This window comes from Hyperoodon ampullatus (genome assembly GCF_949752795.1).
Source record: "Hyperoodon ampullatus genome assembly, chromosome: 4".
NCBI classification, from domain to species: domain Eukaryota; kingdom Metazoa; phylum Chordata; class Mammalia; order Artiodactyla; family Ziphiidae; genus Hyperoodon; species Hyperoodon ampullatus.
In genome coordinates, this window is record NC_136917.1 from 47,622,804 (window position 1) to 47,650,196 (window position 27,393).

The 27,393-nt window shown below is 47.7% G+C and overlaps 1 protein-coding gene and 1 pseudogene across 3 annotated transcripts in view; one reads left to right on the top strand and one right to left on the bottom strand.

Moving 5' to 3' along the window:
- ANXA6 (annexin A6) overlaps window positions 1–26,982 on the top strand; it is a gene marked incomplete at its 5' end in the record, with an annotated part of 44,410 nt that extends 17,428 nt beyond the window's left edge. The window contains 13 exons of one of the 2 annotated variants that reach the window (XM_079702201.1): window positions 1,284–1,362; window positions 3,268–3,349; window positions 4,621–4,715; window positions 5,317–5,430; window positions 6,772–6,862; window positions 7,684–7,763; window positions 8,369–8,422; window positions 13,441–13,458; window positions 14,266–14,359; window positions 15,609–15,704; window positions 18,410–18,468; window positions 19,826–19,948; window positions 26,565–26,982. In XM_079702201.1, coding sequence (XP_079558327.1) covers window positions 1,284–1,362; window positions 3,268–3,349; window positions 4,621–4,715; window positions 5,317–5,430; window positions 6,772–6,862; window positions 7,684–7,763; window positions 8,369–8,422; window positions 13,441–13,458; window positions 14,266–14,359; window positions 15,609–15,704; window positions 18,410–18,468; window positions 19,826–19,948; window positions 26,565–26,624 — 1,045 coding nt within the window. In that variant the 3' untranslated portion in view covers window positions 26,625–26,982. The remainder of the gene's footprint in view (window positions 1–1,283; window positions 1,363–3,267; window positions 3,350–4,620; window positions 4,716–5,316; window positions 5,431–6,771; window positions 6,863–7,683; window positions 7,764–8,368; window positions 8,423–13,440; window positions 13,459–14,265; window positions 14,360–15,608; window positions 15,705–18,409; window positions 18,469–19,825; window positions 19,949–26,564) is intronic. The other variant, XM_079702200.1, reaches the window with a different exon arrangement.
- LOC307052744 (N-acetyllactosaminide beta-1,3-N-acetylglucosaminyltransferase 2-like) lies at window positions 23,209–24,404 on the bottom strand (annotated as a pseudogene). Its single transcript has one exon. The product of its transcript is annotated as an N-acetyllactosaminide beta-1,3-N-acetylglucosaminyltransferase 2-like (transcript).
- Window positions 26,983–27,393: the final 411 nt, after the last annotated feature.

Below are 27,393 nucleotides of genomic sequence, written 5' to 3' on the forward strand. Positions count from 1 at the left end.
GGATTGGATGGGCTTGGGGATTCCCCGAAGGTCAGAGCACCACACAGGTGAAAGTCTGCATGTCCATGTATGTGCACATGAGTGTGGTCTCCCATACATGGAGACATCTACTCCTGTGAACTTGGAAATCAGTCTGGGGGTGTGGACCAGGAATCAGAATATGAGGGTCTAGGCCCTGCTACCTTCTTCACAGGTGCTTCTCGGTTTCATCATCTGTTAAATGGAAAAAATACAGATGCCTGCTCTGACTACTTATTTATTCAGCATCTCTGTATTAAGTCCTCTCCATATGCAGGCATTGAGGGGAAGCACAGTGATGATGCCTCCGGACTAGAAAAGCACACAGACCAGGGTGTACGTACATGATGGGGAAGTATACGAGCCTCTGAGAGCCCTCAGAGGGTGCACTATCCCAGACAGGGCGGGGAGGCTCCTGGAGATAATGAGGCTGAGATGCAAGGAGGAAGGTGGAGAGGTGAAGACAGGGCCTGGAGGGAGAGTGTTTGGGGTGGAGAGAGGGCCTAGAGAGGAGAAGGCACAGCCTGGTTCATTTATGTAACTGAGGTCGCACTTTTGTAGCATGCTGGGGAGAGATGAGGCTGAGAGGTGGGGAGGGTCTGGGGCCTCTTCCTGGCACATGAACCTCACCTAAGGGTAGCAGAGAGCCAGCCATTGGAGGCGTTAAATTGGGGCATGACTTGACCAGATTTGGGTGCTAGGAAAGGAACTACAGGTACTCTGATTTCCCTTCTCTGGGGCTTATAATGATCCAGTTAAGTAGGGAATACGAGAGCCTCCTGTTTACCTTTGTTAAGTGCCTTAGGGGCTGATTCAGTTCAGCAGATACTTACCTGGCAACTAATAAACCGGGGTGCTTGGCAGAAGGAGAGGTAGAGATGGCGTGGCCCTAAGCTGGTCATGGACATGTCTGAGAGGGGAGACTTGGATAGAAGTCACTCAAATTATAAAGAGGAAAGGGGAGGTTGAGGGACTAGAGAAATCATCTCCTGCGTGGGGCCTGGCGCCAGGAAGGCTGCTGCTCAGAGCCAGCATGGTGGTGGGGGGTGGTCGCAAGAGAGGGTAGAGGGTTCTCAGAAGTGGAGAGAGGGCTGTGGTGAATGAGTGAGGCCCAGGCTGCAGAGAAGGGAAAGCCAGATGGATTTACTTGAAGTGTGTGTGCATGTGTGTGTGTGTGTGTGTGTGTGTGTGTGTGTGTGTGTCTGCGTGTGTGTTGCCCACGATGACCTTCCCTCCTGTCCTCTCCCTAACACCCTCCATTCCAGTGCTGCCGGCAAGTTCTTCCCGGAGGCAGCGCAGGTGGCCTATCAGATGTGGGAACTTAGTGCAGTGGCCCGAGTAGAGGTCAGACCCTCCCCCTCCTGCTTGACCTCTTGACCGCAGCTTCCACTTTCTGCTCGCACCTTCCTGCTGCTCTGGTTGGCACCCAGCTGCCCCCTGGTGGCCAACCCGAGACGTTGAGTCTCGCGTCTTGAAGCTTCCTGTTCTCCGCGGAGTGATGGATGGGTGGGTGGGCACTCTGGTGTTGGCATCTGATTCCTGCGTTCACCTCTCACATGCTGGGAGGTGTTCTGCCCAACTAACTACTAACAGACCTTGCCAAATGGAGACCTGGTTGGTTCAGTAGCGGGGCCTATCCCATCCTGGGCCCAACAGTTGGGTTTTGGAGGCATGAAAGCTGAGAACAGCTGGGCACCCCTGGGTGCACTGGGGATTCTTGGTCATCCTGACCATCCTCAGACCCAGGGTCCACACAGGGCAAGAAGGAAAGGTTTCACAGAAGTACTCAGGGCAAACGCATCCAGGGACTGGTAGCACTTGGCCCCTACGAAAATATTTGGAACCTAGGACTCCATTACTCACTCGCTAGCTACCTTTGGCGGGTCCCCACCTCTCTCTGTCTCCATCTCTCAGACGAGGCTGTTAGACATGGCAGTCTGGATGCCCTCCAAGGGCTCTTGTGTTCTGATGTTATAGGACAGCATTTCCCAAATTATAAGGCAAGAGCTGTCATTGCAGATGATGTTAAGTCATATGAGAAATGAATTGAGTTTTTCTTCTGGGGAGGGGGCCCTCCATGGCATTAAATAACACTGACTCCACATAGTGAGAAAGCTGCTCCACTTCACTTTCATCAACCTTATTGTTAATGTCAAAGAAGGAGTCTCAGTTTGGTGCCACATCTTTGCCATAGTCGCTAATTTCCCCTTTTCACAAAGAGCTGAGAGAGCTAGCTTCAGGTTCACAACTTTTGGCAAGCAACGGTGTCTTGTTAAATTTGGTGGTATTTGAAAATTTTTTTTTTTTTTTTTTTTTTGCTATACGCGGGCCTCTCACTGTTGTGGCCTCTCCCGTTGCGGAGCACAGGCTCCGGACGCGCAGGCTCAGCAGCCATGGCTCACGGGCCCAGCCGCTCCGCGGCATGTGGGATCTTCCCAGACCGGGGCACAAACCCGTGTCCCCTGCATCGGCAGGCGGACTCTCAACCACTGTGCCACCAGGGAAGCCCGTGTTTTGTTTTTATGACATTTATTTTCATGGGTTATTATCAGTTTATGGCACATGACACCAACTTTCTATTCATGATAGTGATATAAAATTATTTTCATTCATTAGTTCATTGAGCAAATTTTTTTTGAGAGCTTACCCCTGTGTCAGGCACTGCTTCAGGCTCTGGGGGTATATCAAAGAACGAAATGGACCAAAATCCTTGCCCTTTATGAATATTTAAATGTAATTCAAAATGAATGCATTTAAATAAAACAGAAAAGAAGCTGAATTAAGTTAAAATATTAAGAAATAACATAGGGCGTACACAAATAAAACATTATGAAGGTCATTCAGGAGTGACAAATTTGGACAGCTCTGTTCTGGTATTTCAGGACATTTCAGTTGCCTTTTCAGGGAGAGCGTTTCTCTAAGAGGCAAGAAGACCTTGGCAACAGGGCAGGGTTCCGAGGGACTGGGTTCCAGTGCAGCTGGGCCAGAGCTGACTCCTGGGGCAGGAGCCCAGCCTCTCTTCCCCTAACAACACTTGACCTGCTCCCAGGCCTGGGTCTGTCGCTCTCCTCCCTCTCTCAGCTCTAGGGCAGGGGTCTGTCTGCTGTGCCTTCACCCCCGCCTCTTTCCCCCCAAGCTGCTTGGTTTGGGGCTCATGGGGAAAGCCTCCCCTCCCTCGCATGCTCCTCTCTTGGCCTGGCCCCCGGGGGGCCTCCAGGCACCTGCTGAGTCACTTTCTGCTTCTTGCAGATGAAAGGAACTGTGCACCCAGCTGGTGACTTTAACCCTGACGCAGATGCCAAAGCCCTGCGGAAAGCCATGAAGGGACTTGGTAAGGGGCACGTGAAAGGGACCAGGTTGGCCTCTGGAGCAGCAGGGGTGGCAGGTCTGGCAATGGGCCTGGTAGGGGCATGAGCTGAGGCCTCAGACTGGGGTCTGCAGGATGACGAGCACTTTATTTGCTTTGAGTCTCCATCACCCTGGAGCCTCCAGCTCCCTCGGTCTAGGGAGGAGGGGAGTGAGGGCGTTTGTAAGGAACATTCCCAGAGACCAAGGTGCTCCCAGGCCCTGGTATAGAAAAAAGTACTAGGTGATAAGGCTGGGTTTTTGCTCTGGCTTTGCTGCTGACTCACTGTGTGACTTTGGGCAAGTCCTGTAACCCACCTGGGGGTCTCAGTATCTCCATGCATAAAATAAGGGACGTAGACCCTGTAACCCAAGAGGCCAGTTCTGGCGTGGGAACACCCCCTGCTGGTTACCCATATCCAGGCCTCCATTTGGCTTAGGTGAGAAGAACCACCTGTGGGTGGGTGGCCTGTCCTCAGGAAGGCCAGCAGGGACAGAGCATCTGGGTTTGGCTTCCATTGCCCTTTCTCCCCCACCTGTCTAACAGCACCTCCCAGGGGACCTTGGGCTAAGTCTTTTACCTTCTGGGCCTCATTTTCATTTGTCTCATGGGAATAATAATATCTACCAAGCATATCTAAGACTGTAAGATGACAGGGGTAAAAATGTTCTTGAAAGATAGAGTCCTTAAAAATTTAATAAATAAATAAATAAATAAATAAAGACAGAGTCCTGTGCCAGGTCTGAGGTTGATGGCATTGATCTGAGGGGCAGGAAATGGTACCCTGATGCCTTCCAGAGTCAACCTGCTGTGGTTAGAGGGACTTGGGGTCCAGCTTTCAGGGCGTTACAGAGAAAGGACACAGGGTCCCCCAAAGGACTTAGGTTGTCAGGTTGGAAGGATCCCTTAGTAACCCGTCCAGCTCTTCGTGAAACAGAAGGGGAGGGGACTTGTCCAAGGGGATAGCCATTGCCAGAGCTGGGACTAGAACTCAGACGCCCTGGCTCTCAACCCAGTGCTCTCTGCTCTCCCCGGGGTCTTTTTTTCCTCAACTAGTGACACAGCAGAAAGAAGTGCAGAAGAAATCCAGGGGAAGTTAGTGGCTTGGGCCAGAAGCAAGGCTGCTGCAGGGACTTGGGGGCATAAGACTGCCTATCCTGGCCTCTACCCTGACAGAGGTGGATGGGGCCCATCACTGGGGGAGATGGGGGAGATGGGCCAAGGCCTTCCTCTGAACTGTGGCTTTGGGGACTCAGGAACTGATGAGGACACCATCATTGACATCATCACGCACCGCAGCAACGCCCAACGGCAGCAGATCCGCCAGACCTTCAAGTCTCACTTCGGCCGGGTAAGGGCCTCAGCCTGGGCCCTGGGCACCCCCTCCATGCTCCTCCTTGGAGGGAGCTCGGCCTGTCACAGCCAGCTCTGCACCTGGGTCTTCATGGCAGTGGGACCCCCTGTGGCCACGTGTTCTTGGAGTGTCGCCAGCACTGGATTTGGGCTGCCTGCACACACACCTCTCCCTCCCACTGCACCCTGGGTTCCTTGTGGTCAGCAACACGTGTGTGACTGGCTCCACTTAGAGCTTCGATCAGGGATATGAGTTGTGTTAGTGGCATCCAGCTTCGATCAGGGATATGAGTTGTGTTAGTGGCATCTAGTTTTGGCTGACCATTTTCCCCAGGATGGAAATGGCACTGCCCCCTTTCCTTCCCTGTCTCCTGCCTCCAAGGAGAACAAGCAGGTCTTCCTCCAGCTTGGTTTTTGTCCCCCACCCTCTTTGGCTTCCTCAAAACAGTGAACCCAACATCAGCCAAGACAGACACAGGCTCCCACGATCCCTGCATCCACGTGGAGCCCCCATTTCCTCCTTCCATGTCTCCTTCCTGTCCCAAGTCACATGTGGGCAAGTGCTGATGTTGGCATGACCTTGGCTCTGCCCTCTGCAGGACTTGATGGCTGACCTGAAGTCTGAGCTCTCTGGAGACCTGGCGAGGCTGATTCTGGGGCTCATGATGCCACCAGCCCATTATGATGCCAAGCAGTTGAAGAAAGCCATGGAGGTAAGGTGTGGGCACCAAGGGAGTGGGGTCCAGTCTCTGTGGGTGCTCGGGGGGACACAGGCACTCTTCCCAAGCCCAGGTGTGTTGGGTGTAACTCCTTGGTAGACCCCCTCCCACACCTATCCTGGGCTCAGTGTCTTAGCTCAGTTCCCTGTCTCATCAACCCACAAGGCAAGGCTTCTCTTTTGTCCCCATTTTACAGATGAGGAAGCTGAGGCTCAGAGCTTAAGTTACTTGGTTAAAGTCATAGCACTAGGAAGTAGCAGAGCTGGAATTCGGATCAAGTCTGTCTGATTCGAGTGCCTGATTGACAACCACATGAAACCACTAGAGTTTCGGCTCCTTAAGGATTAAGAGGAGAACAGACATTCCCTGGGCAAAGCAAATTGAGATTATTGTCGTTTTAAAATTCCTGGACAAAATAATGAATGACTTAAAAACATGGAATTAGGAGAAGGATGGGGCTAGACCATGAATCTTAGAACACTCTGAGGATAAGGCTGTCTTCCTCACACACCAGCTTTTAATAGAGACTGTTGAAGCTTTCCTTCAGGTCAGAGAACCCAGAGACCAGTTGACCACTGGGCAGTAACCTCCCAGGACAGAGACACGTCTTACCTTATTTTATAGCCGTTGCCCCAGCAGCTTGCACAGTGACTGGCACATAATGGGTGTTTAACAGATATTTGAATCCAACAGTCAACCAGTCTTGTCTGCCTCCCTTCCCTCCCCCAAAGTGGGGACCTTAGAATAATGGGTTCCTCAGCTGCCTCAGTCCATGTATCATTCATCAAATCCAAATGTAAACAAATGTAGCTTGTTGTTTTCCTTAAAGCACTGAACTTTTTTTTTTCTTCTGACAAATATGTGTTCACCATGAAAGCTTGGGAAAACATACACAGAGCAAAAAAGAAGAAAATAAAAATCATCTGTGATCCCTCACCCACCCGGAGACCACAATCACTGTTACACTGTGGTGCACGTCCTCTGTCCTTTTTATGTACTTAGATGTAAATATTTATATTCAGATATATATGCATATAAGCATTTTTATACCCCCCCCCATATCCTGTATATTCTTTTCTTTTTAAAATTTTTGGTCCAAAGCACTTCTCATAGGAGGTTCTGGAAATCTTTACAAGCTAGTGTGGTCCCTTGATCGTGCCAAGGTCTGGTCTGGGGGCCACATCTGAGGGTAAAAAGAAAATTAGGGAAGGCTTGGTCTGAGCGTTGACCTCCTGCGTGGTTTCTTGGAGCAGGGGTCTCTTTGACCTGGGCCCCTCGGGCCTCTGCACAGGGGTCAGGGCTGTGGTTCAGATCCTCTTTACCTTGACCTTCTAGGGAGCCGGCACAGATGAAAAGGCTCTCATCGAAATCCTGGCCACTCGGACCAACGCCGAAATCCGGGCCATCAATGAGGCCTATAAGGAGGGTGAGTGCGGGAGGCCTGGGGCCAGTGCCGCTGGGAGGTGGCGGCGGGGAGAGCAGGTCCCCCAGCTCCTGGCCTCACCCTACAGCCCTGCCCCATCTCCCTCCTCTCAGGCCACGAGGCTTTGATAAGCCCGTTGGGTGTGCCCAGCCCTGTGTCTGGGGAAAGGGTGCCCCAGACGGAGTCCCAGCAGGACAGAGGCCTGGAGGTAGAAGAGGGTTTGGCTGGGAGTGGGAGAGAGAGCACCCAGGCCACTGGAGAAAGAGGGTGGCTTCATGGGCGTTTGGCCTGTGCAGTCACACAGGGCCCCGCATTCAGAAAGCCCCGTGCCTGGTTACATGCTTTGCTGTCACCGTCTTGAAATTTTTAATAAATTTTTAACAAATGATCCCATATTATCCTGAAGAACCTTGCATGTCAGTCAAAAACGTTTTAAGCATTTTCTCTTCTGAGCAGCTTTAAAATGGTAGAATCTTTGAGCAGGGAAGTGACATGATAAGAGCTGTGCTTTTGGGTCCAGCAACTGCCATGCAGAAGCGAAGGTAGGAAAGAGAGTGAAGACAGAGGTGCCGTTGTATGGGAGAGAGGAGAGGCACTGAGCCCTCAGCAGGAACAGGAGCAGAGGGAGATGATGGACCGATGGGCACATCACTGTCAGAATCAACAGGAGGGTAGCTGGATGCCCCCAAGAGCCAACTACAAACTCCTTCATCTCCACCACCCCGCCAGCAGTGCTCTGACTTCAGTCTGCCCTTCTAGGACCCCTTCCCCATCCCATGTCCTTCTTGGCCAGCAGGTGCCCACACCTCCTTTCTCTGTCTCAGACTATCACAGGTCCCTGGAAGATGCTCTGAGCTCAGACACGTCCGGCCATTTCAAGAGGATCCTCATCTCTCTGGCCACGGTGTGTGAATTCACGGCCCCAGGCCAGCTTGGCCCTCTGGGGCCCTGGGAGTGGGGGAAGGGTTGCTGCAGGGAAGGGCAGGGAGTTAGGAGTCCACTCCTGATGAGGAGAGGATGTCTTCCCCTGCTGCCTCCTCAGAGTCTTAACCACTGAGGCAGTTACTACTTGTGCAATACCTTCTCCATTGTTCACTTTTCAAAGCTGGCTTGGTGCCCCCTTCTCCAGGCAGCCTTCCCTGATTGCCCTCAACCTGGCTTTTTGGGCCCCCAGCTGACAGGACAAAGCCACGTAGGTGACCTTTCCCTGTGTCATCATCCAAGAGCTTCTGTTACCATCTCTTGAATTCTTGCAACCCAGGCGCCAGGCCCTGATGCACAGTTATGGCAAGCCCAGTGTGTCTGAGTCAGGCATTGGGCTAAGTGTCTTCCCAATGTTTGTGTTAATGCTCATGACTGCCTACCTTATGAAGGCAGGTTTACTGTCCCCATGTTACACATGAGGGAGAGAGTTCAGAGAGGTGAGTGGCTGAGCAAAGTCCTGTGGCTACTGAGGGACAGAGAGGGTGGATGTTTGGAGGCTGAACTTTCTTACTGGTCCTGCTGCAGGGGAACCGTGAGGAGGGAGGAGAAGATCGGGACCGGGCGCGGGAAGATGCCCAGGTGAGACACCCCACCCCATCCCCTGCCCAGTGACTCCAGCTGACATCTGTCCATGCCAGGCCCCGGCTGTCTGGGAGTGGGGAAGGCATCTGGCAGGGCATGGCTGGTGTGACCGGCTACACTTAGACTCTTGGCCTCTGCACCTCTCTACCCTTAGAAGTGAGACTAGGACACTTTCCAGAACTTTCAGAGAGAGGCTTGGGAGGGTGGTGCTGATTCTACTGACATTTCCTGTGTGAAGAGTAGAGCGCGAGCCCTAGACCCTCAGAGCTAGAAGGAACCTATGGATTGTCCAGGTCAGGCCCCTCATGTTACAGTTGGAAAATGGAGGCCCTGAGAGCGTGAATGGCTTCTGAAAGTCACACAGCAAATCAGGGGCCCAGGTGGAATTGACCCAGAGGGCGCTGGTCTGGGAGCTTGATGGGAAGGGGGCCTGAGTGCTAAAGGTCTCAGTTTATTATCTATAAAATGTGACCAAGTCAAAGGGAATGTCCTGGGAGACCTAGAAAGGAAGTTCATCGAGGGCTGGGGTCTTTGTTTTGCTCACTGATGTATCCAAAGTGGCACATGGTTGGTACTCAATATATATGTGTTGTTGAGTGAATAGGGGGGCAGGGGGTTCTCTAGGGTCTTCTGGCTGCTCTGCTGCTACCCTGCTTCTAAGGCTGATGAGCTTGAGGTCTGGAGATGGCTTCTCATGGAGGCTGGACAACTCCAAATCCATTGTCCCTCTGGGTCCCCATGGATGGGGAGTCCCTGTTGGGGCCATCTGCACTGTCCCCACTCACCTGTGCCTTGTTCCCGGCATCCTCTGGCCCGGCCCAGGTCCAGGGGTCAGGCATAGATACCACAGCCAGTGTTTCCAGCCCCCTTCTTTTACAGTGGGTGGGTTGAAAAGAGCCCTGATAGACTGGGAGTCAGGGCAGCAGCCCTGTTCTGAATTCTACCAACAGAGGTGTGAAATGTTACAGCACCATCTGAGCTGAAGAATCTGTAGCTGTAACCCGACAACTACAAAACTATTACAGTGTGTACTGAGTATGATGCTGAGGCTATTTCATACTTTGATATGACCCCATTTTCTTACTGGAGGAAAAATGAAGCCCCTTACCTATCCAAGGATACAGTTTCTAAGTGGCCACGGTGTGATTTTAAGCCAGGCCTGCCTGACTCCAAAACCTGCACTTAATGCCATTTAATATCCTCCAGGACCCAGTTTAGTAATTTCCCTGCAGCTTCCAAACCAGGTAGCTGCTGGTGTCTAGTTGTCCTGCCCCTTGTTTGGAATACAGTTGTCAGAAGCTACAGGGTTCCATTCAGATAAGGTATTCCAAATGTGTTATAGATATGTTTATGGGGGCTAGCCTGGGAACCCAGTCTAGGGAAGCCCCCCTCTAGACTGGCTTGCTGAGACCACATTTCATCCCCGCATTCAGCAAGTATTTATTAAGTACTGCTGTGAGCAGCCCCATTGTGCCGTTAAGGGTCTTTGAACCTGGCTTCCTCCTGAAAGCTCAACCCAAATCCATCCATCACCCCGAAATTCATCCTCCGGGGAATTCTGCTTGGTGCGTGGTCCGCCTAGGAGGCTATGCTTCTAGTTGCTGCCAGCAGGGGGCAATGGTGGGCCTTGCTGACAGCCACTTTTCAGGAGAGAAGCCGGGAGAGAGAACCTGGGTGGAGTCAACCAAGGGAGCCAGAGCCAGACCCCGCCCAACTCAGCTGCTTCTCCAGATCACAGTTGCTAGACCCTGATCTTAGTGTGGACTCATTTCCTTATAGCTAGAAATATTTTGTTTCTCAAGTAATACATATTCTTTTGTAGAAACTTTAGAAAATAAACAAGCAAAACCAAAAACAAAACCCCATAACCTACTACTAATAATAGCTATTGTTAATATTTTAGAATATATTATTCTAGTTGTCTTTTTATGTATTTATAAAAATGGATTCCTGATTTATAACAGTTGAAAATGAGTATTCTGTGAATACGGTAACATACCATTTTTTAAAAATCAATAGCATCATTTAATGGCTAAATACTTAAGAATCTACCAAACTTCTTTTAAAAAGCCCTCTCTCCCTGGTAACCAACTCTCATCACGTTCATGATTTTTTTCCTTAGAATAAATTTCTAGAGGTGAATTGGGAATGCTGGAGGAAAATGTATACAAAAATTGAAGGCATTTCATATGCAGAGCCAAGGTCCCCCAGAAAAATAATGACATTAGTGCTTGACGGTGTGTGCTTGCTGGTTTTACACCTCCTCCTTCCCAGGCTCTCACTCTGAGCATCGAGAACAACCTCAAAATCTGGGTCTGTTATGATCAGGTGACATATGGCCAGTGTTTACCTGTTGCCCCACAGTATTGCAAATAGCTTGCCCTTTACTCTCAGTGTTCCAGTGTGAGCAGTAAATCATGTAAATGATCTAATTATTATAGATCCAGAGTGAAATGAAGAATTGTGGCCATTTTTAGATAATTCAATCTCCAGGTTATTTTTTAATATAACAGCTTTATTGAAATATAATTTGCATACTATCTATTGACCCATTTAAAGAATACAATTCGGTGGTTGCTAGTGTCTTCACAGACTTGTGCAACCATCACCACAGTAATTTTAGAACATTTCATCACCCTAAAAAGAAACCCTGTACATATTGCGGTTCCTCTCATTTCCTCCCAACCCCCCAGCCCTAGGCAACCACTAATCTACTTTCTGTCTATATTAGATTTACCTATTCTGGACATTTCATATAAATGGAATCCTACAATAATTGGCCTTTTGTAGCTACTTTCTTTCACTTTATTATAGTATTTTCACAGTTTGTCCATATCATAGTATATATCAGTACTTTATTCCTTTCCATTGCCAAATAATATTTCATTGTATGGATATATTACTTTTTTTTTTAACCTCCATTCATCAGCTAATAGACATTAGGGTTGTTTCTACTTTTTAGCTATTATGAATAATGCTACCATAAACATTTGTGTACAAGTTTTTATGTGCACATATGTTTTCATTTCTCTTGGGTGTATGTCTACGAGTAGAATTGCTGGGTCATGTGATAACTCTAACTTTCGGAGATTAATTTTGGCATGAAGTGGCTCAGCTAATAAGGAAAAGCTTTTGTGTTGAATATCTGGAAAATTATTGTAGTTACCCACTGCATTTTTCATATTACAAATATGATGGTCTTAAAGTGCTTTGAAAAAACAAATATATCTGGGGGTTCTTCTCATCCAAATAAGTAAAGAATCTTTGACAGTTTAGATTCCATTTTGTTTAATTTTTTAAACATCTCCCTCTTTTTAATAGCAATACTAGACTTTTTAGCATAACTTTTAAAAAAAACCTGTGGTAAAATACACATAACACATTGTACAATTTACCATCTTAACCTTTCTGAAGTGTACAGTTCATTGGCATTAAGTACATTCACACTGTTGTGCAGCCATCTCCACCATGCATCCACTGATCTCTTCATCTTGCAAAACTGAAACTCTGTACCCAGTAAACAGCAACTACCTACTCCCCCTCCCCCCAGCCCCGGGCAACCACCATTCTGCTTTTTGTCTCCATGAAGTTGACTACTCTAGGGACCTCATATATTTGAAATCATACAGTATTTGTCCGTTTGTAACTGGCTTATTTCACTTAGCATAACGTCCTCAAAGTGCAACCAGGTTGTTTTTAATATGGAAAAGTGTAAATAAAAACCAGAAGCATCCCATAATCCTAGTAGCTCTGATAACTCCTATTTGACTTTAAAAAAAAAATTAACGTATTTGCATGTTGAGGAAATGTAAACATAAAATTTCAGGAAAAATAAAACAAAATGCAAAAGCTCTTCCCCCCAGTCCTTCTCCTTGAAGGTATCCACTGTCAACAGTATCTTGACTACCCCTCTAGCACGACTTCCCAGTAAATATGTAAGAGTGAGCGTACATTTATCTTTTCTCATCTAGATAAAAGGAACACTTAGACACAGCATGCTGTACTTTACTTTTCTGCTTAATTTAAATGTAAACTCTCTCCTTATCAGCCCTGTAGACCAGTTTGATTTTTTTTTACTAGCTGCGTGGATTTCCATTACTAAATGAACCATTGCCTATTTAACAAGTGATCTAGTGATGGTTTCCAGTTTATCTCTATTACAGTGAACAATATCTCCAAAGACTTTTGCTGGTTTATTTGTAAGAGAAATTCCTAGCAACGTGCAGTTGCTTGATCAAGCGGTGTGTGCATTTTGAATTTTGATAGACATTACAAATTTATTTAATGAAAAGTTTTCTAAAGCCTAAGGCTATTGAGATGTTTATAAAGAGGATGATTTCAGTCTGCCCAATAGAATAAAATAGTTGGCAGAGTTTCAGAAAAAAAAGAAAAGGCAAAACTCAGTCTGGGGTACACAGGACTGGCTATATTCTGTTCCCAGGCCCTGCGAGTCACAGCTATTTGCCTAACAAAATAGTGTCCTAACCTCAGAATTTTGTGTTCAGCATAACGTGATGATGAAAATTCACCCTTGTAAGATGACTTGAACAGCTGGCATCGTCCCACCTGATCAGCTGCACGTCCCCTCCAGGCCTCAGCTCTCCTGTCTCCTGTCTGTAACATGAGGGGGTAAATGACAGGTCTCCTAAGGACCCTTCAACTCCAAATGTGGTAAAAGGTGTAGGAAACAGGGCACGTCTCACGTCGAACTTCTCGGTGGCTCTGAGGAGTAGCCCTAGGTTGCCAGGCGTGAGGGGTAGAGTGTCCCATCCCGTGCCCTCCTCTTACCCCTCCCGTAAACACTTTCATCGTGAATTCCCAGACCTGTCCTCATTTTGAGCTCCAGCCCAAAGGTCAGGGGAAGGTGCCTCCTCCCAGCCCCTTCCCTGCCCCCCACTGTGGGACCTCTGCCACCCTGAGCCAGGCTTCCTCACCTGCACCCCAGGGCCCCCTCTCCAGGCCTCCGCTGACTCTTGCCTTCCCCCCCGTCTCTCCTGTCTCCTCCTTGCTCTCAGGTGGCTGCTGAGATCTTGGTGAGTGCCCTGTTCTTCACGTGGATTTTAAAGGTCTGAGTCTGGCTGTGCCTCTGGGCGGAGCTGAGGGGCAGAGTCAGGCAGTGATTTGGGGGCGTGCCCCCCAGGTTCTCTCTCTCCCCTTCAGGGCCTCCAAAGAACCCCGGTGGGTGACATATGGGCCAGGCAAATGTTTCCCAAAACTTCACCACTCACCATCCGCCTGATCTGTGCTACATACCACTAGATGTGAATAATTTTCTTTAAATGGACTCTTTTTATTTTAACCCAAAATGAGTTATTTTAAAGGAAATTTCATATCAATGTAAATAGAACTGATAGCTGGCTAGAAGATCACTGTGGAAGCCTACATATGTGGTGTGTAAAAATATGTTTGCCTGTTTACAAAATATGTTTGCCTGTTTACCCCACTTGGGGAAACACTGGCTAGGCCATTTTTCCTTGCACACGTGCACAGACACACTTCCCCAGAGGGGCTTTCAGGGGGGTTTAAAGATGGAAGGAGAACTCTGAGTCTCCATGCCCAGTGCCTGTTTGCCCCTCCCCTGGGCCCAGTCCTGTGACCCTGAGGCCAGGGTGGAAGTGCTGTGTGCTCAGCTCCTCTGGGTGAGTCCACGGGGTCTCTGGGAACTGGAGCGGGGATGTGGAGTCTGAGGAAGAAGGAAGGGGCCAACGTCAGCCTCCTTGGGTGGCTGAGTTAGCCCAGCTTCTAACTGCCCTCGGCCCAGGCAGACATGAAAGTGAATAACAAACGAGGCTTTCTCGTGTCTTCCCTCTCAAATTCTCACCCCGACCCGGGCTCTGCAGGAAATAGCAGACACATCCAGTGGAGACAAATCTTCCCTGGAGACACGTTTCATGATGATCCTCTGCACGCGTAGCTATCAGCACCTCCGGAGAGGTGAGGCCTGACTCCCTCCCCCTCCCAAGTCAGCAGGAAGATCCCCTAGTCTTGACAATAGGAGCCAGTTGCCTACCCACCCACTCCTTACCCCAGCAAGGGAGTGTGGTGGCCGATGGGGACCGGGAGCCAGGTCTAGTCCTGGCTCTGCTGCTAACGGCATCATTCAGCCTCAGACCAACTCTCTTCACCTCCTTTGGGAAGCATGTGGGATGCCTGGGATAAGAGATGGCAGGTGGCTTTTCCCTCCAAGGCCAACTCCAGTGGATTGGTAGTGGCTGCTTAGAATGCTGTGTTGAGAAGGATTCGAAGGTTCTGTGTCATGATTCTTTGGTGACGTCTGCCAGGAGCAAGGCGGTGAGGGGTGATAATGACACAAGAACCATATACACACACAGGCTGCCACGTGCACAGGGCACACCTATATGTGGTGGCCCTGACATTAGGTGATGATGAAGTGCCCTTACCACTAAGACATGGACATTTTGACATGCATATGCCTGGCACTTGCCAGTAAAAATGCTTTAGCACAGTGACTAAAAAAGAATGGCCTTGGGAGCTGGAATGCCTTCATTCAGATCTCCCACTTGTCAGTTGTGTGACCCTGAGCAAGTTACTGAATATCTGTGCCTTAATTCCCTTACCTATAAACTTAGGATTTTAATTCTACCTCACATGACTTTTGTGAGGGTACAAAAAATAAATACACAAAAAGCACTTAGCACCTGGTAACTTCCTTAGTGTTATCATTGTGATTGCTTACATTAGTCTCTATCCCGACTTCCCTGGTGGTCCAGTGGTAAAGACTCCACTGCAGGGGACACGGGTTTGATCCCTGGTCAGGGAACTGAGATCCCGCATGCCTCAGCACAGCAAACAAACAAACAAAACAAACCTCTATCCAGGAGGAAGGGGAGGCCCAGAAATGGGGAGGGGTTCACCCCAGGTCAACTTGGTCAGCTTGTGGCAGAGCTGTGAATAGGACGCATGCTCCTTCTACTACCCATGCCTGGGTTCCTGGAACTTGTCCAAAGCTCTGGGGCAGTGTGTGACTTGATAGAGATTTGGCTCTGAGCTCAAGGCAGCCCTGAGATCAGAACATCCCTTCCACAACAGTCCTGACCACTGCATTTAGGTCTGGGCTGCAACCATACCTGCTGCTGCTGGGTGGGTTGGGGAGGGGTGATCTTCCCCCCCTTCCTCTGAGTCAAAGCTCACCTCCCACCTCCGGGGCTTCTCTTGGGGCCAGTCTTCCAGGAGTTCGTCAAGATGACCAACTATGACGTGGAGCACACCATCAAGAAGGAGATGTCCGGGGATGTCAGAGATGTGTTTGTGGCCATTGGTAACTGGTGGGGACCAAGCGAACGGGCTGGGGGGCACAGGGAACATGGCCAGATTCACTGGATGAGTGTGGCCTCTATAGTTTCCTAAGCTACTAGTACTGGAAAATAAGCACTGCCACTTCTTGGGCTCTGCCTATGTGTGATTGGCAGGATAACACAAGAACTTGTTCTGGGCTGCAGGGTAGGATGAGGAAATAGTGCTCCCTGGGGAAACGGCTGGGAGGGTGATGGCCAGGCTGGGTAGGGGATGCAGTGTCCTGCAGGACTCGGGTGTGTACACACACGCACACGCACACGCACACACACCCCTACGTTTCCCTCCTCCCAGCACCTGGATCTCTTTGGTTACTCTCTTATTGTGTAATTTGAGTTCTTGCCTTTGAAAATGTCTTTCCCCTTTTGGATCTCAATTTCTCCATGTGTATAAACAGATGGGTAGATATGAGCAAAGGTCAAACTTGTTTTTATTAGTATTAGCGATTAGCAATATCTTATTTATGACTACCAAATGCATTGTATTGATGCACATTTTTTTTCATCTTACCTGGAGGTGTCAGTGGAAGGTTTTCACATAATTGCCATCAATTACAGGGTGCATCTTGATTTCAGGGACTTCAGATTCGAGGACAAGGTGTTTTAGAACAGATGGAGCAGAGGTGTTATTGTTGTGATGTTATTACTTCACTTTCAGTGGGTCTTTACCACCTGGGAACAATACCTAGGAGGCAGAAGAGCCTAGTGAATCCAGGTAGAGTCCCAGCGGTGCCACTTACTATCTGTACAGTTATATCCACTGGCAAGTCACAGGAACCCTGTGCCTCAGTTTTCCTCCTCTGTAAAGTGGGTGTGATACTAGTACACATATTTAAATGAGTTAATTATACAACACTTAAAAACATTGCCCCCTGGCACATAGAATGCACTGGATGAATGTTAGCTTCTCTTATTATTTCCTGCCAGGCACTGTGTGAAGCCAGTTGCACACAGCTTTGGTTGAATCCTTACGAGGTGCTTTTATCGGCTTATTTTACAAAGTGGGACCCTGAGGTTCAGAAAGGTTACATATCAGTAGTGGAGGCCGGAGTCACACCAGAGGCCGCCCGAGCCCAAAGCTCACGCTCGGATTAATCACCAGAGTAATTGGTCTATGGAGACACATCTAGACCTCGCTTTCCTCGTGTTTCTCCCTCTGTCCTCTCTCCCACCTAGACCATGTGTATGCGCGTGCGCACGAGTGTGCATACCGACACACCACTCCACCTCATTCCATCCCACGGCAGGCCCCGGGGTCCTCTGAGGCAGGTGGCGGGCTTCAGGTGCTGGGGAAGGTTTTCGGGGTCGGTTGCAGAGGATGGAAGTTCCTGCCCAGTCTGCTCCTTAAACACACTGAGCCCCAGGCTCCGAGTCAGGGCAGGCTCCTTGGGGGAGGTGATGGGACTGGGGATGTGGATTCAGGAGGTAAAGTAGTGGAAAGCAAGACAGCAGACTTCTCCTTACCAGGAGGACAGAGGCACAAAGGAATTCACAGAATGTTCAGAGAATGGGGAACAGAGGCAATGAGAGAGCAGAGGCAGGCAGGAGCTTTGATTTTCAGGCCAAGGAGCTTAGGGTTTGTTTGGGAGCTACATAAGGACCTGGGAAGGTCGGTATGTAATGTGATCTTTCCCACGGTTCCCGAGCCTGCTGCAGGGGAGGGTACAGGCCTGTCTCCTGCGTGACTGTGCCCTTGGGATGCACAGCTCCAGCCTCTCGCCCCCTGCCTTCCTGATAGAGACACTTTTATATCCAGAGTCATTCTGGCTTTCTGGTCCTGGCATCTGATTCCTCCTCCTTAAGCTATCTGAGACACCCTCCCGCCCCCGTGAGCTCTGGAGCCTTGAAATCCAGCAGCTGCTGAGGACTAGAGACCCCCAGGCCTTGCGAAAGTGTGGGAGGTTGTTAGGCAGGCAGTATCTGGGGTAGGGATGGGTGGGCAGCAGGGGCTGCCAATGGGGCAAGAGTGGGCAACACTCAGCCCTAGGGATTGGCACCGTGCCCTAAATTATACTGGCAGACGTGCTTTGGCACAGTATTTCAATCAGTAGTTCTCAAACATTAGGCTGCACCAGAATGGAGTGACCAACCATCTGGGTTTGTGCTAAAACCAGGAATGTCCCAGGAAAAGTGGGACGAGTTGGTCACCCACCTTCTGAGTTGCAGATTCAGCACATCTCGGATGGGGCATGAGAATGTGCATTTCTACCAAGCTCCCAGATGATGCTGATGCCTTCCAGGAACTATACTTTGAGAACTTCTGCTCGAAATATTTCTTGAATCTGGGTCTCTAGGGTAGAGCCCAAAACCTGAGTTTTAAACAAGTTCTTCTTTGATTCTGATGCCCTTACAAGTTTGAGGCCCTGTACCTTGGGTTCACGAGTGGTTTCTTCCCTTTGAGTCCTCTACTAGCCTTAGTTAGCTGGAAGCACCTTAGCAGGAAGCGAGTTGCAACCCACTGAGAGCCAGGTCTAGGGATGAGACAGAGGAGACGGTATCAGGAAGAGGGAGTGAAAGCGTCAGGCCCTGGATATGACCCTGGCTTTGGCAACGATCCTGGGCCCAGGTTGCGGATAGAGGAGATGCTACTTCTCTAGCAGCAGTAGCAGCCCATGGTCTGGGCACATCTCCTCTGACCAAGTTCCCTGTGTCTCTTTCCTCCTCCTACCAGTTCAAAGTGTCAAGAATAAGCCTCTCTTCTTTGCCGACAAACTTTACAAATCTATGAAGGTAAGAAGACTTACTTGTCTGTTCCTTTCCCTTCAAGCACTTCTGCCCCCACAAACACAGATGTGCGCCATTCCCTGGATCAGGAATTGTGTTTGTTTCCACCCATTTGATATGTATCAGCATCTGCCTCATGCCTGGTTCTAGGAGAGTAGTTCTCAACCAGGGTTTACGTTGCCCCCCGGGAAACATGTAACAATGTCCAGACTCATTTTGGTTGTCACAACTTGGGGAGTGTTGCTTTTTGCATCTGGTGGGTAGAGAGCAGGGATGCTGCTAAACATCCTACAACGTACAGGACAGATCCCTGCAACAAAAAATGATCTGGTCCCAGGCGCCAAGGTTGAGAAACTTATTCTGGGGACTTAGGGCTGAAAAGGACAGTCTCTGCCCCTTGGAGCTCACATTCTAGCAGATGACGCAGTGTCTCCTATGACCAACGATCACGAAAGGAAGCAAGTGCTCAGCTCTGGGACTAGCCCTGGCTTCCTGAAAACCCAAGCCACTCTGGCCACCCTCTCAGCCCCGCAAGTGGAGTCTCAGCTGCTGACAGAGCCTGCTCAGGCAGTTTGGTAGGAGTGGGCCTGAGAGTCCCATGTTGGTGGGACAGCCTGCTGTCCACAAACATGACAGCCATCTCTTGAGCCCCTGCCATGTGCCGGCTCTGATTCCTCAACTGGTGTTCAGAGCTCCTTGGGGAGCAGAGGTGGGCCTTGGCTGCCCATGTCTTCCGTGTCCTGTGTCTGCTCCTTGGGCCCTGTATTAGTTTCCCAGAGCTGCTGTCCCAAATTAAGTGACAACAGAAATGTATTCTTTCACGATTCTAGAGGCCAGAAGTCCAAAATGAAGGTGTTGGTAGGACTGGTTCCTTTTGGAGGCCCTGAGGGAGAAACTCTCCCATGCCTTTCCCCTAGCTTCGGGTGGGCGTCTGGAATCCTGGTGTTTCCTGACTTAAGCATGAGTCCCTCCAGTCTCTGCCTTTATCTGTATGTCCATGTGTCCTCTTCCTGTAAGGACACCAGTCATTGGATCTAGGGCTCACCCAAATGCAGTATAACCTCAACTAATTACATGTGCTAAGACCCTATATCCATATTAGATCACCTTGTTAGGTTCTAGGTGGACGTGAATTTGGGAGGCACACTATTCAACTCATACAGGCTGTTCTTGTCTCTGTCTGGCCAGTCCTGGCACAGGGGAGTTTGAGTCAGGACTGTTTGTGGAAGACAGAGGCAGGATGTCCCATGCTGGGTTTGGAGGGAAAAGGGAGAGAGGCAGAGGGACACCCATGAGTTCCTGCCTGACCTAACCCTGTTTCTCCTCCTGCCCTGTGTTTCTCCCTGTCGCCTGGCTCCACCAGGGTGCTGGCACAGAGGAGAAGACCCTCACCAGGATCATGGTCTCCCGGAGTGAGATCGACCTGCTCAACATCCGGCGGGAGTTCATTGAGAAATATGACAAGTCTCTCCACCAAGCCATTGAGGTGAGTTGCGGGGTGAGAGGTCAGTGGGGGAGCGGTGAGTGTCAGATGATTGAACATAGATTAGAAGTCCTTTTTATTCCCAGAATGTTACCTCGTAGAACAGCCAAGACGTTGCTAAATGAGAGGAGACCTGCCTCACTCTTGATACCAAAATAGATTTCAGATGGATAGATCAAAGGCTTATAAAGATTTCCAAATAAAACAAGAGCCTTGGGGCTTCCCTGGTGGTGCAGTGGTTGAGAGTCCGCCTGCCGATGCAGGGGACACGGGTTCGTGCCCCAGTCTGGGAAGATCCCACATGCCGCAGAGCGGCTGGGCCCGTGAGCCATGGCCGCTGAGCCTGCGCGTCTGGAGCCTGTGCTCCGCAACGGAAGAGGCCACAACAGTGAGAGGCCTGCGTACCGCAAAAAAAAACCCAAAAAAGAAGAGCTTTTTTTTTTTGGCTTTTTAAAAGCAATTTTATTGAAGTGTAATTTAAGTATCATAAATTTTATGATATTTACTCGTTTAAGGGCATCAGTAGTTTTTAGTAAAGTTAACGAGTTGTACAGCCTTCACCACAATCCAGTGTTAGAACATTTTCATCACCCCACTGATGTCCCTTGTACCTGTTTACCTATTTCCACCCCTAGCCCTAGGCAACCTACAAGTGACTTTCTGTCTCTATGGATTTGCCTTTTCTGATTATTTCATGTAAGTGGAATCATGTAATATGTGATGTTTTGCATCTGACTTTTTTCATTTATGAAGCCCATTTCTTTGATTTTGGGGACTGACCAAAATCTTAAAGTTTGATGCTATACTTGGTTGACAAGACCATGAGGAAGCTCACAGGCAGTCCCATACAGACTTGGTGTAAATGTAACTTGGTAGCACATCTTCATTATTTTTTTCTTCCAGTTTTATTGAGATATAATTGACATATAGCATTATATAAGTTTAAGGGGTACAGCATGATGATTTGACTTAGATACATCATGAAGTGCTTATCACAATAGCTTTAGTGAACATCCATCATCTTGTATAGATGCAAAATTAAAGAAATAGTAAATTTTTTTGTGTGTGTGATGAGAACTCTTAGGATTTACTCTCTTAACTTTTATATATAACATACAGCAGTGTTAATTATATTTATCATGTTGTACATTACATTCCTAATACTTAGTTGTCTTATAGTTTGTACCTTTTGACTGCCTTCATCCAGTTGCCCCTCCCCCATCCCCTACCTCTGGTAAACACAAATTTGATCTCTGTTTCTATGAGTTTGTATGTTTGTTTGTTTGTTTTTGAAGTATAATTGACCTACAACACCCAGTTAGTTCCTGTTATACAACATAGTGATTTTTTTCTATGCATTTCAAAATGATCACCATGATAAGTCTAGTTACAATGTGTCACCATACAAAGATATTAGTTATTGACTTTACTCCCCGCACTGTACATTTCATACCCATGAGCCATTTATTTTGCAACTGGAAGTTTGTGCCTCTAATCTCCCTCACCTTTTTCTTTCCTCCCCCTACCAGCTCTCCTCTGGCAACCACCTATTTGCTGTCTGTATCTATGACTCTGTTTCTTTTTTTGTTATGTTTGTTCATTTATTTTGTTTGTTAGATTCTGAGTATAAGTGAAACCATACAGTACTTTCTCTTTCTTACTTATTTCACTTAGCATATGTTCTAAGTGAACATATGGCAAAGATTTCTTTTTTTATGGCTGAGTAATATTCCATTGTATGTATATACCACATCTTCTTTATCCATTCATCAATTGATGGGCACTTGGGTTGCTTCCATATCTTAGCTATTGTAAATAATGCTGCTATGAACATAGGAATGCATATATCTTTTCTAATTAATATTTTTGTTTTCTTTGGATAAATACCCAGGATTGAAATTGCTGAGTCATATGGCAGTTCTATTTTTAATTTTTTTTTCACATGACAATTAAAAATATGGTGACTTTATTTCTATCTTCTTACAGTCCCCAGTATCACACCTGGTACAAATCTTCATATTTATAACACAAAAATATCTCAAGAAAGCATGTTACAAGACAGTATATATAAGCAACAGTTTGGCAGAATTCTAGTTCATATCCCCCCCCAAAAAAATTTTTTTTAATTCAAAAATGACAGTTAACTTTATCTAACGTATGTTATACTTACTACTTAAAATACCATGCTCTAGTTAAATAATTCATCAATAACACTGTATACAAATAAAATATTACACAAAATATATTTAAGAAAATGTTTTGGTATTTGATCTGAACAATAAATAAAAACACAGGCACTGCTACACTGAGACAGGAAAGCAGCACTACTCAGGATAATAATTTTGTATAAGCAACACATAACCATATGGCAAGAATAGAATTCTGCAGTTTTAAACTGACAAACCACTGATAAAAAGGTCTGCCACTTTAATCTTTTCACTTAAAGTTCAAAAGTTACATATGCTTTCCTGGTTCACAATGAAAAAATCATAAACACAATATGGTTGCCAGGGTCAATTCAATCTTCAGTTTGAAGATTATGGAATCATACTCATTATTTTCAAATACTGAAAAAGAGAGAACTATCACAACACCACACAGCAAACCAAATACAAGATAGTTAAGCTTTCTCCTTATTATGACCATAAGACCATAACAAGATAGACTGGATGAATGTCACACAGTGATTCCCATTTTGCAAAATTGATTGATTAGATTAACACAAGGAAATGTTGCGGCGGCAGGAAATTTTGAAAGAAGTCAATTTTTCTAGACAATTTAAAAAAATCATCCAAATTTCATGAAAATGTTATTCCATTTCACAGAAAGCACTGAGTCATATATAACAATGTCTTTGTAGCCAATAGGTTTATGAATACCTAAATCGCAGATAGTTCACTCGTTACAATGGGAAATAGGGTTATCATCGTATGAGAGCAAAACAAAAATAAAACAAAAATAACACGATCAAATTCCAGAAGCATGATTTCAGATGACAAGGGGGACAAGTTAGAAAACAATGACCACTAGCCAGCAGGAAGGGTCAGAACCATTCGTCCTGTCATATCCTACATAAAATTAGGACCTTCTGCTTTCCCTCTTCAGAAAGTACTACACTGAAAGGTTTAGAGACCCTCATATGGATACTACTCATAAAGGCAATTTTGATGGTTTTACATAGAAATTACCTCTAATGTGAGAGAACATAACATGGGAACTATTCGAGATACACCTTTCTATGCAAAATTCAGTTTGTACATAATTTAGCAACTTAAATAAGCATTTTGCAACCGAGACCAAATATCAATCATCTCTTGAGGTTTTCTGCTAGGTACCAACATCAAACCTACATAGGAACAAATGTTATTCCTGTTTTCCTCTTCTATATCAAATGTCCTGAAGCCTTTGTGTTTCTCTGGAAACAGGCCAAGTTTCTGAAGGCACATTCCAGTATAAACATCATCGAGGGGGTAGAGAAGGACCTGGTCAGTTACATTGTGTAGCCTCAGAGCCAGGTGGCTGGAGTAGAGGAATCCACCTCCCCCTGCATATAAGGCGGGTAGACGCCAGTGTAAAGAACTTCCGGGACGTAGTACTTCAGTTTCTTATCCTGACGAGGTCCAGCATTGGGAATCACATCAACTATAAACAGATCTTTGGCTTTGTTCTTGGATAAGCTATTCAAGTGATTCAGGATGTGATGGGTGTTCACAAAAACATCATCATCGCCCTTGAACATGAACTCAGCATTTGGGCAGGGAGTGCTCACCCACCTGAGAAAGAGTACTTCTTTCAGAGATAAATTGAACAAGGTGTCTCTGTAGTTCCACATAAGAATGTCTTGGTGCTTCTCACTCTCAAATTTCAGCACATCTCAAAGGTCAGGATGGTTGTCCTCTGCCGGGGTCTGGCCCAGTAAGAAGACTCGCACCACTGTTTGGTTCCCCACATTGGTTTCTTTGCCCCAAGATTCCCAAATCGCTTGCCTTCTGTCGAAATGTGAAGTAAGGGACTTAATCGCCAGCAATAAGAAGGGCTGCTTTGCACACTTATCTGGTTGATCTGTAAGCAGTGAATAATTTCAACATCTCAAATACGACAGAAAGTCTTTAAATCTGTCTGGCAAACTGTCGAAACCTGAAACTACTGATAAGACCCTCAGGTCAGGTTCACCATAATTCAGATGGCTTATGTTGGAAAATCCTTATGCTTCCCCTGTTTGGTTGGCTAACATGTTCAAAATGGGATTGTACCTCCTGTTCAGCTTTTCTTGTTCCCTGTTCCAGTATGCCTTGGGAGGGTCAGATATCTTCCAGAACTTTTCTTTGGGTATTATTACTTCCCCTTTTCCATTTTTTTCTTGGCTACTGCTTTTGGAGACTGCCACAGTCAAATAAATGAAGACATTTACCATCATCAGGATTCCCAACAACTTTATTTTTCGACTTCCAACACTCATTTCTCATATCTTGTCCGGGAACAGCTCTTGCTCAGCGGGGCCGAGGCGGACCATCACAGCTGCATCCGCGTCCAGGCAGCTCCATGGGGCTCAGCCCTGGGACCGCCGCCACTGCTCTGGCTCCATGTGTTGCACCTGCGATGGGCGGCTGGGTGGTGTCTGAGGCGGGACTGCTTGGCCTCGGCTTGGCCCCGGCTCAGCTCACCTCCGGCGTTTGTTCTATTTTTAATTTTTTGAGGAATCTCCATACTGTTCTCCATAGTGGCTGCACCAATTTCCATTCCCACCAACAGTGCAAAGGGTTCTCTTTCCTCCACATCCTCACCACTTGTTATTTGTTGTCTTTTTGATAATAGCCATTCTGACAGGTATGAGCTGATGTCTCCTTGTGATGTAAATTGGTAGCACATCTTTAAAGGGTAGTTTGGCAGTTTCAAAATTTTAAATGCATATACTTTGGACTTGATAATTCTACTTGTAGGAATTTATCCTACGGACATAGCCACATGTGTTCTCAAAGACGTGTACGGGAATATTTATGCCAGCATTCTTTTATAGCAGCAAAAGATTGGAAGCCCTTCATACAGAACTGGTTAAATAAATTACATTGCATCCATATGATAGAGTACAGTACAGCCATGAAAAAGCATGAGGAGGCTCTGTGTGCTGATTTGGGATCTTCTCTAAGTCAAAAATTATGGCCCAGAGTAGTATGAATGCTCTGCAGAAAAGGGACATTATACATATATACATATTTGTATATGCATATGGAAAAGCATTGCTAGAAAATCACACAAGTAAATACCAACAGTGGCTACCTCTTGATTTAGGAAGTTAGGGGTTGAGGTAGGAGGGAGACTTTTATTGTATAATCCTTTGATTTGAATTGTTTACAACAATGATTTTTTTAAGAGGAAAGTTCCTCTTTTTTTTATATATAACTTTATTTATTTATTTACTTTTGGCTGTGTTGGGTCTTCGTTGCTGCCCTTGGGCTTTCTCTAATTGTGGCAAACGGGGGCTATTCTTCGTTTTGGTGTGGTGGCTTCTCTTGTTGTGGAGCACGGGCTCCAGGCACACAAGCTTCAGTAGTTGTGGCACGTGGGCTCAGTAGCTGTGGCTCGCAGACTCTAGAGCGCAGGCTCAGTCGTTGTGGCCACGGGCTTAGTTGCTCCGCGGCATGCGGGATCTTCCCGGACCAGGGCTCGAACCCGTGTCCCATGCATTGACAGGCGGATTCTTAACCACTGTGCCACCAGGGAAGTCCTGATATATTATTTTTAATCATATATCAAAAATTACAAAAACAAAAAATATAAAAATGACAGGAGCCCTCTAAAAAGAGGGAGAAAGTCTGCTCCCTCCCCCCACCATAGCCCTGTCCTATGCCAGACAATACAACATAAATCCAATGATGGTCACATAAATTCTTGCAAGGGCCTGTTACCCAGTAAGTGCTCGATAATGTTTGTTCAAATAAGGAATCCCGTAACACAGGGGTCCCCAATCCTGGGCCGCGGATTGGTACCGGTCCGCGGGCTCTTAGGAACTGGGCTGCACAGCAGGAGGTGAGTGGCGGACGAGCAAGTGAAGCTTCACCTGTCGCTCCCCATCACTCGCATTCCCGCTGAACCATCCTCCTCCCCTCACCCCCCACCGTGGTTCGTGGCGGGGGGGAATTGTCTTCCATGAAACCGGTCCCTGGTGCCAAAAAGTTTGGGGACCACTGCCGTAACACTTGTGTTAATGGCCGTGGGGGGAGGGTTAGCAGGGTGCAAGGCAGCCATGAGAGGAGACAAGACTAGAGGCAGGAACGCTTCACAGAGGAGGGGGCATCTGATGGCAGACAGGATTTGGGGGCAGTGTGGAGGGCGTGCTGGGTGGAGCAATGGTAGGTAGGTAGGTAGTAAGATGACCAAGATGCTCCCGGAAGGAAGCGGGGAGGTGAAGCCACAGAGCTTCATGAGGGTCGGACCACACAAGGCCTTGAAGCCAGGCCTAGAGCTTGGACATTTTCCTGAGGATGATGGGGAGCCACGGAAGGGACATGGTCACATTTACGTACTAGGGAGACATCCAGGCTGCCAGCAGCTGGGAGGAGGGGGCCTTGAGGTCATCAAGATTGTTCCACTCACTCTGCTGTCCCTCTGTCCCTGCCAGGGCGACACCTCCGGTCACTTCCTGAAGGCCTTGCTGGCTCTCTGTGGAGGCAAGGACTAGGACCGCCGGCGTTGGCGGGCACCTCTGCTAAGAAGTGGTCATCCCCCGCCACGACCCAGCCTGATGCTCCAGCTTCAGAGACTAAAGAAGGGACAGGGGTGGGGGGAGGGGCCAGGGTGGGCTCTTGTCTTCAACTGGGGTTTAGGAAAAGCTCCCACTCCCACTAGCCAGTAAGGGCGCGGCACGGTCACTCCTACTCACGTCTGAGTGGCTGAAGAACCGTAGCCATTGATCCCGTCCACCTCCGGTCCCCATCTTCCTCCTCCTGCCTTCCCAGCTTCCGTCCCTTGTCACAGTCCCTGCCCTGGTTTGGGCTTTGTCGAAGCCAAAAACATTCTGAGGCCCTGAATGTGAAGCGAGTGATGTGTGTGCTTTGCATGGTGGGGTGTGGTGGCAGGTGCCAGTTCTGGGGGCGGGGGGAAGGAAGAAGTATCTTCGGGCCAACTGACAATCCTCCCACCGTTTCACCACCACCTCTGTCCCGGTTATTGTGCTAGACCACTGAACCAGGAGTCCAAATACCTGTGTTCAAATTTGTATCCGCCACACACTTGCCTTATGACCTTGCACCAGTCTCTTTCCCTCCCTGAGTCTCCATGTTCTTGGCTACAAAATGAGAGAGTTCAACAAAAAGATCTTGGCTTTCTAACACTGACATTCTAGGATGTGCCTCCAAATCATTCCCTTTCCATTTCTTCTCTCTTTAAATAAAAAGAGACATACAGACACATAAATACATTTCCAAGAGGGATCTGTGGTTTTGACCTAG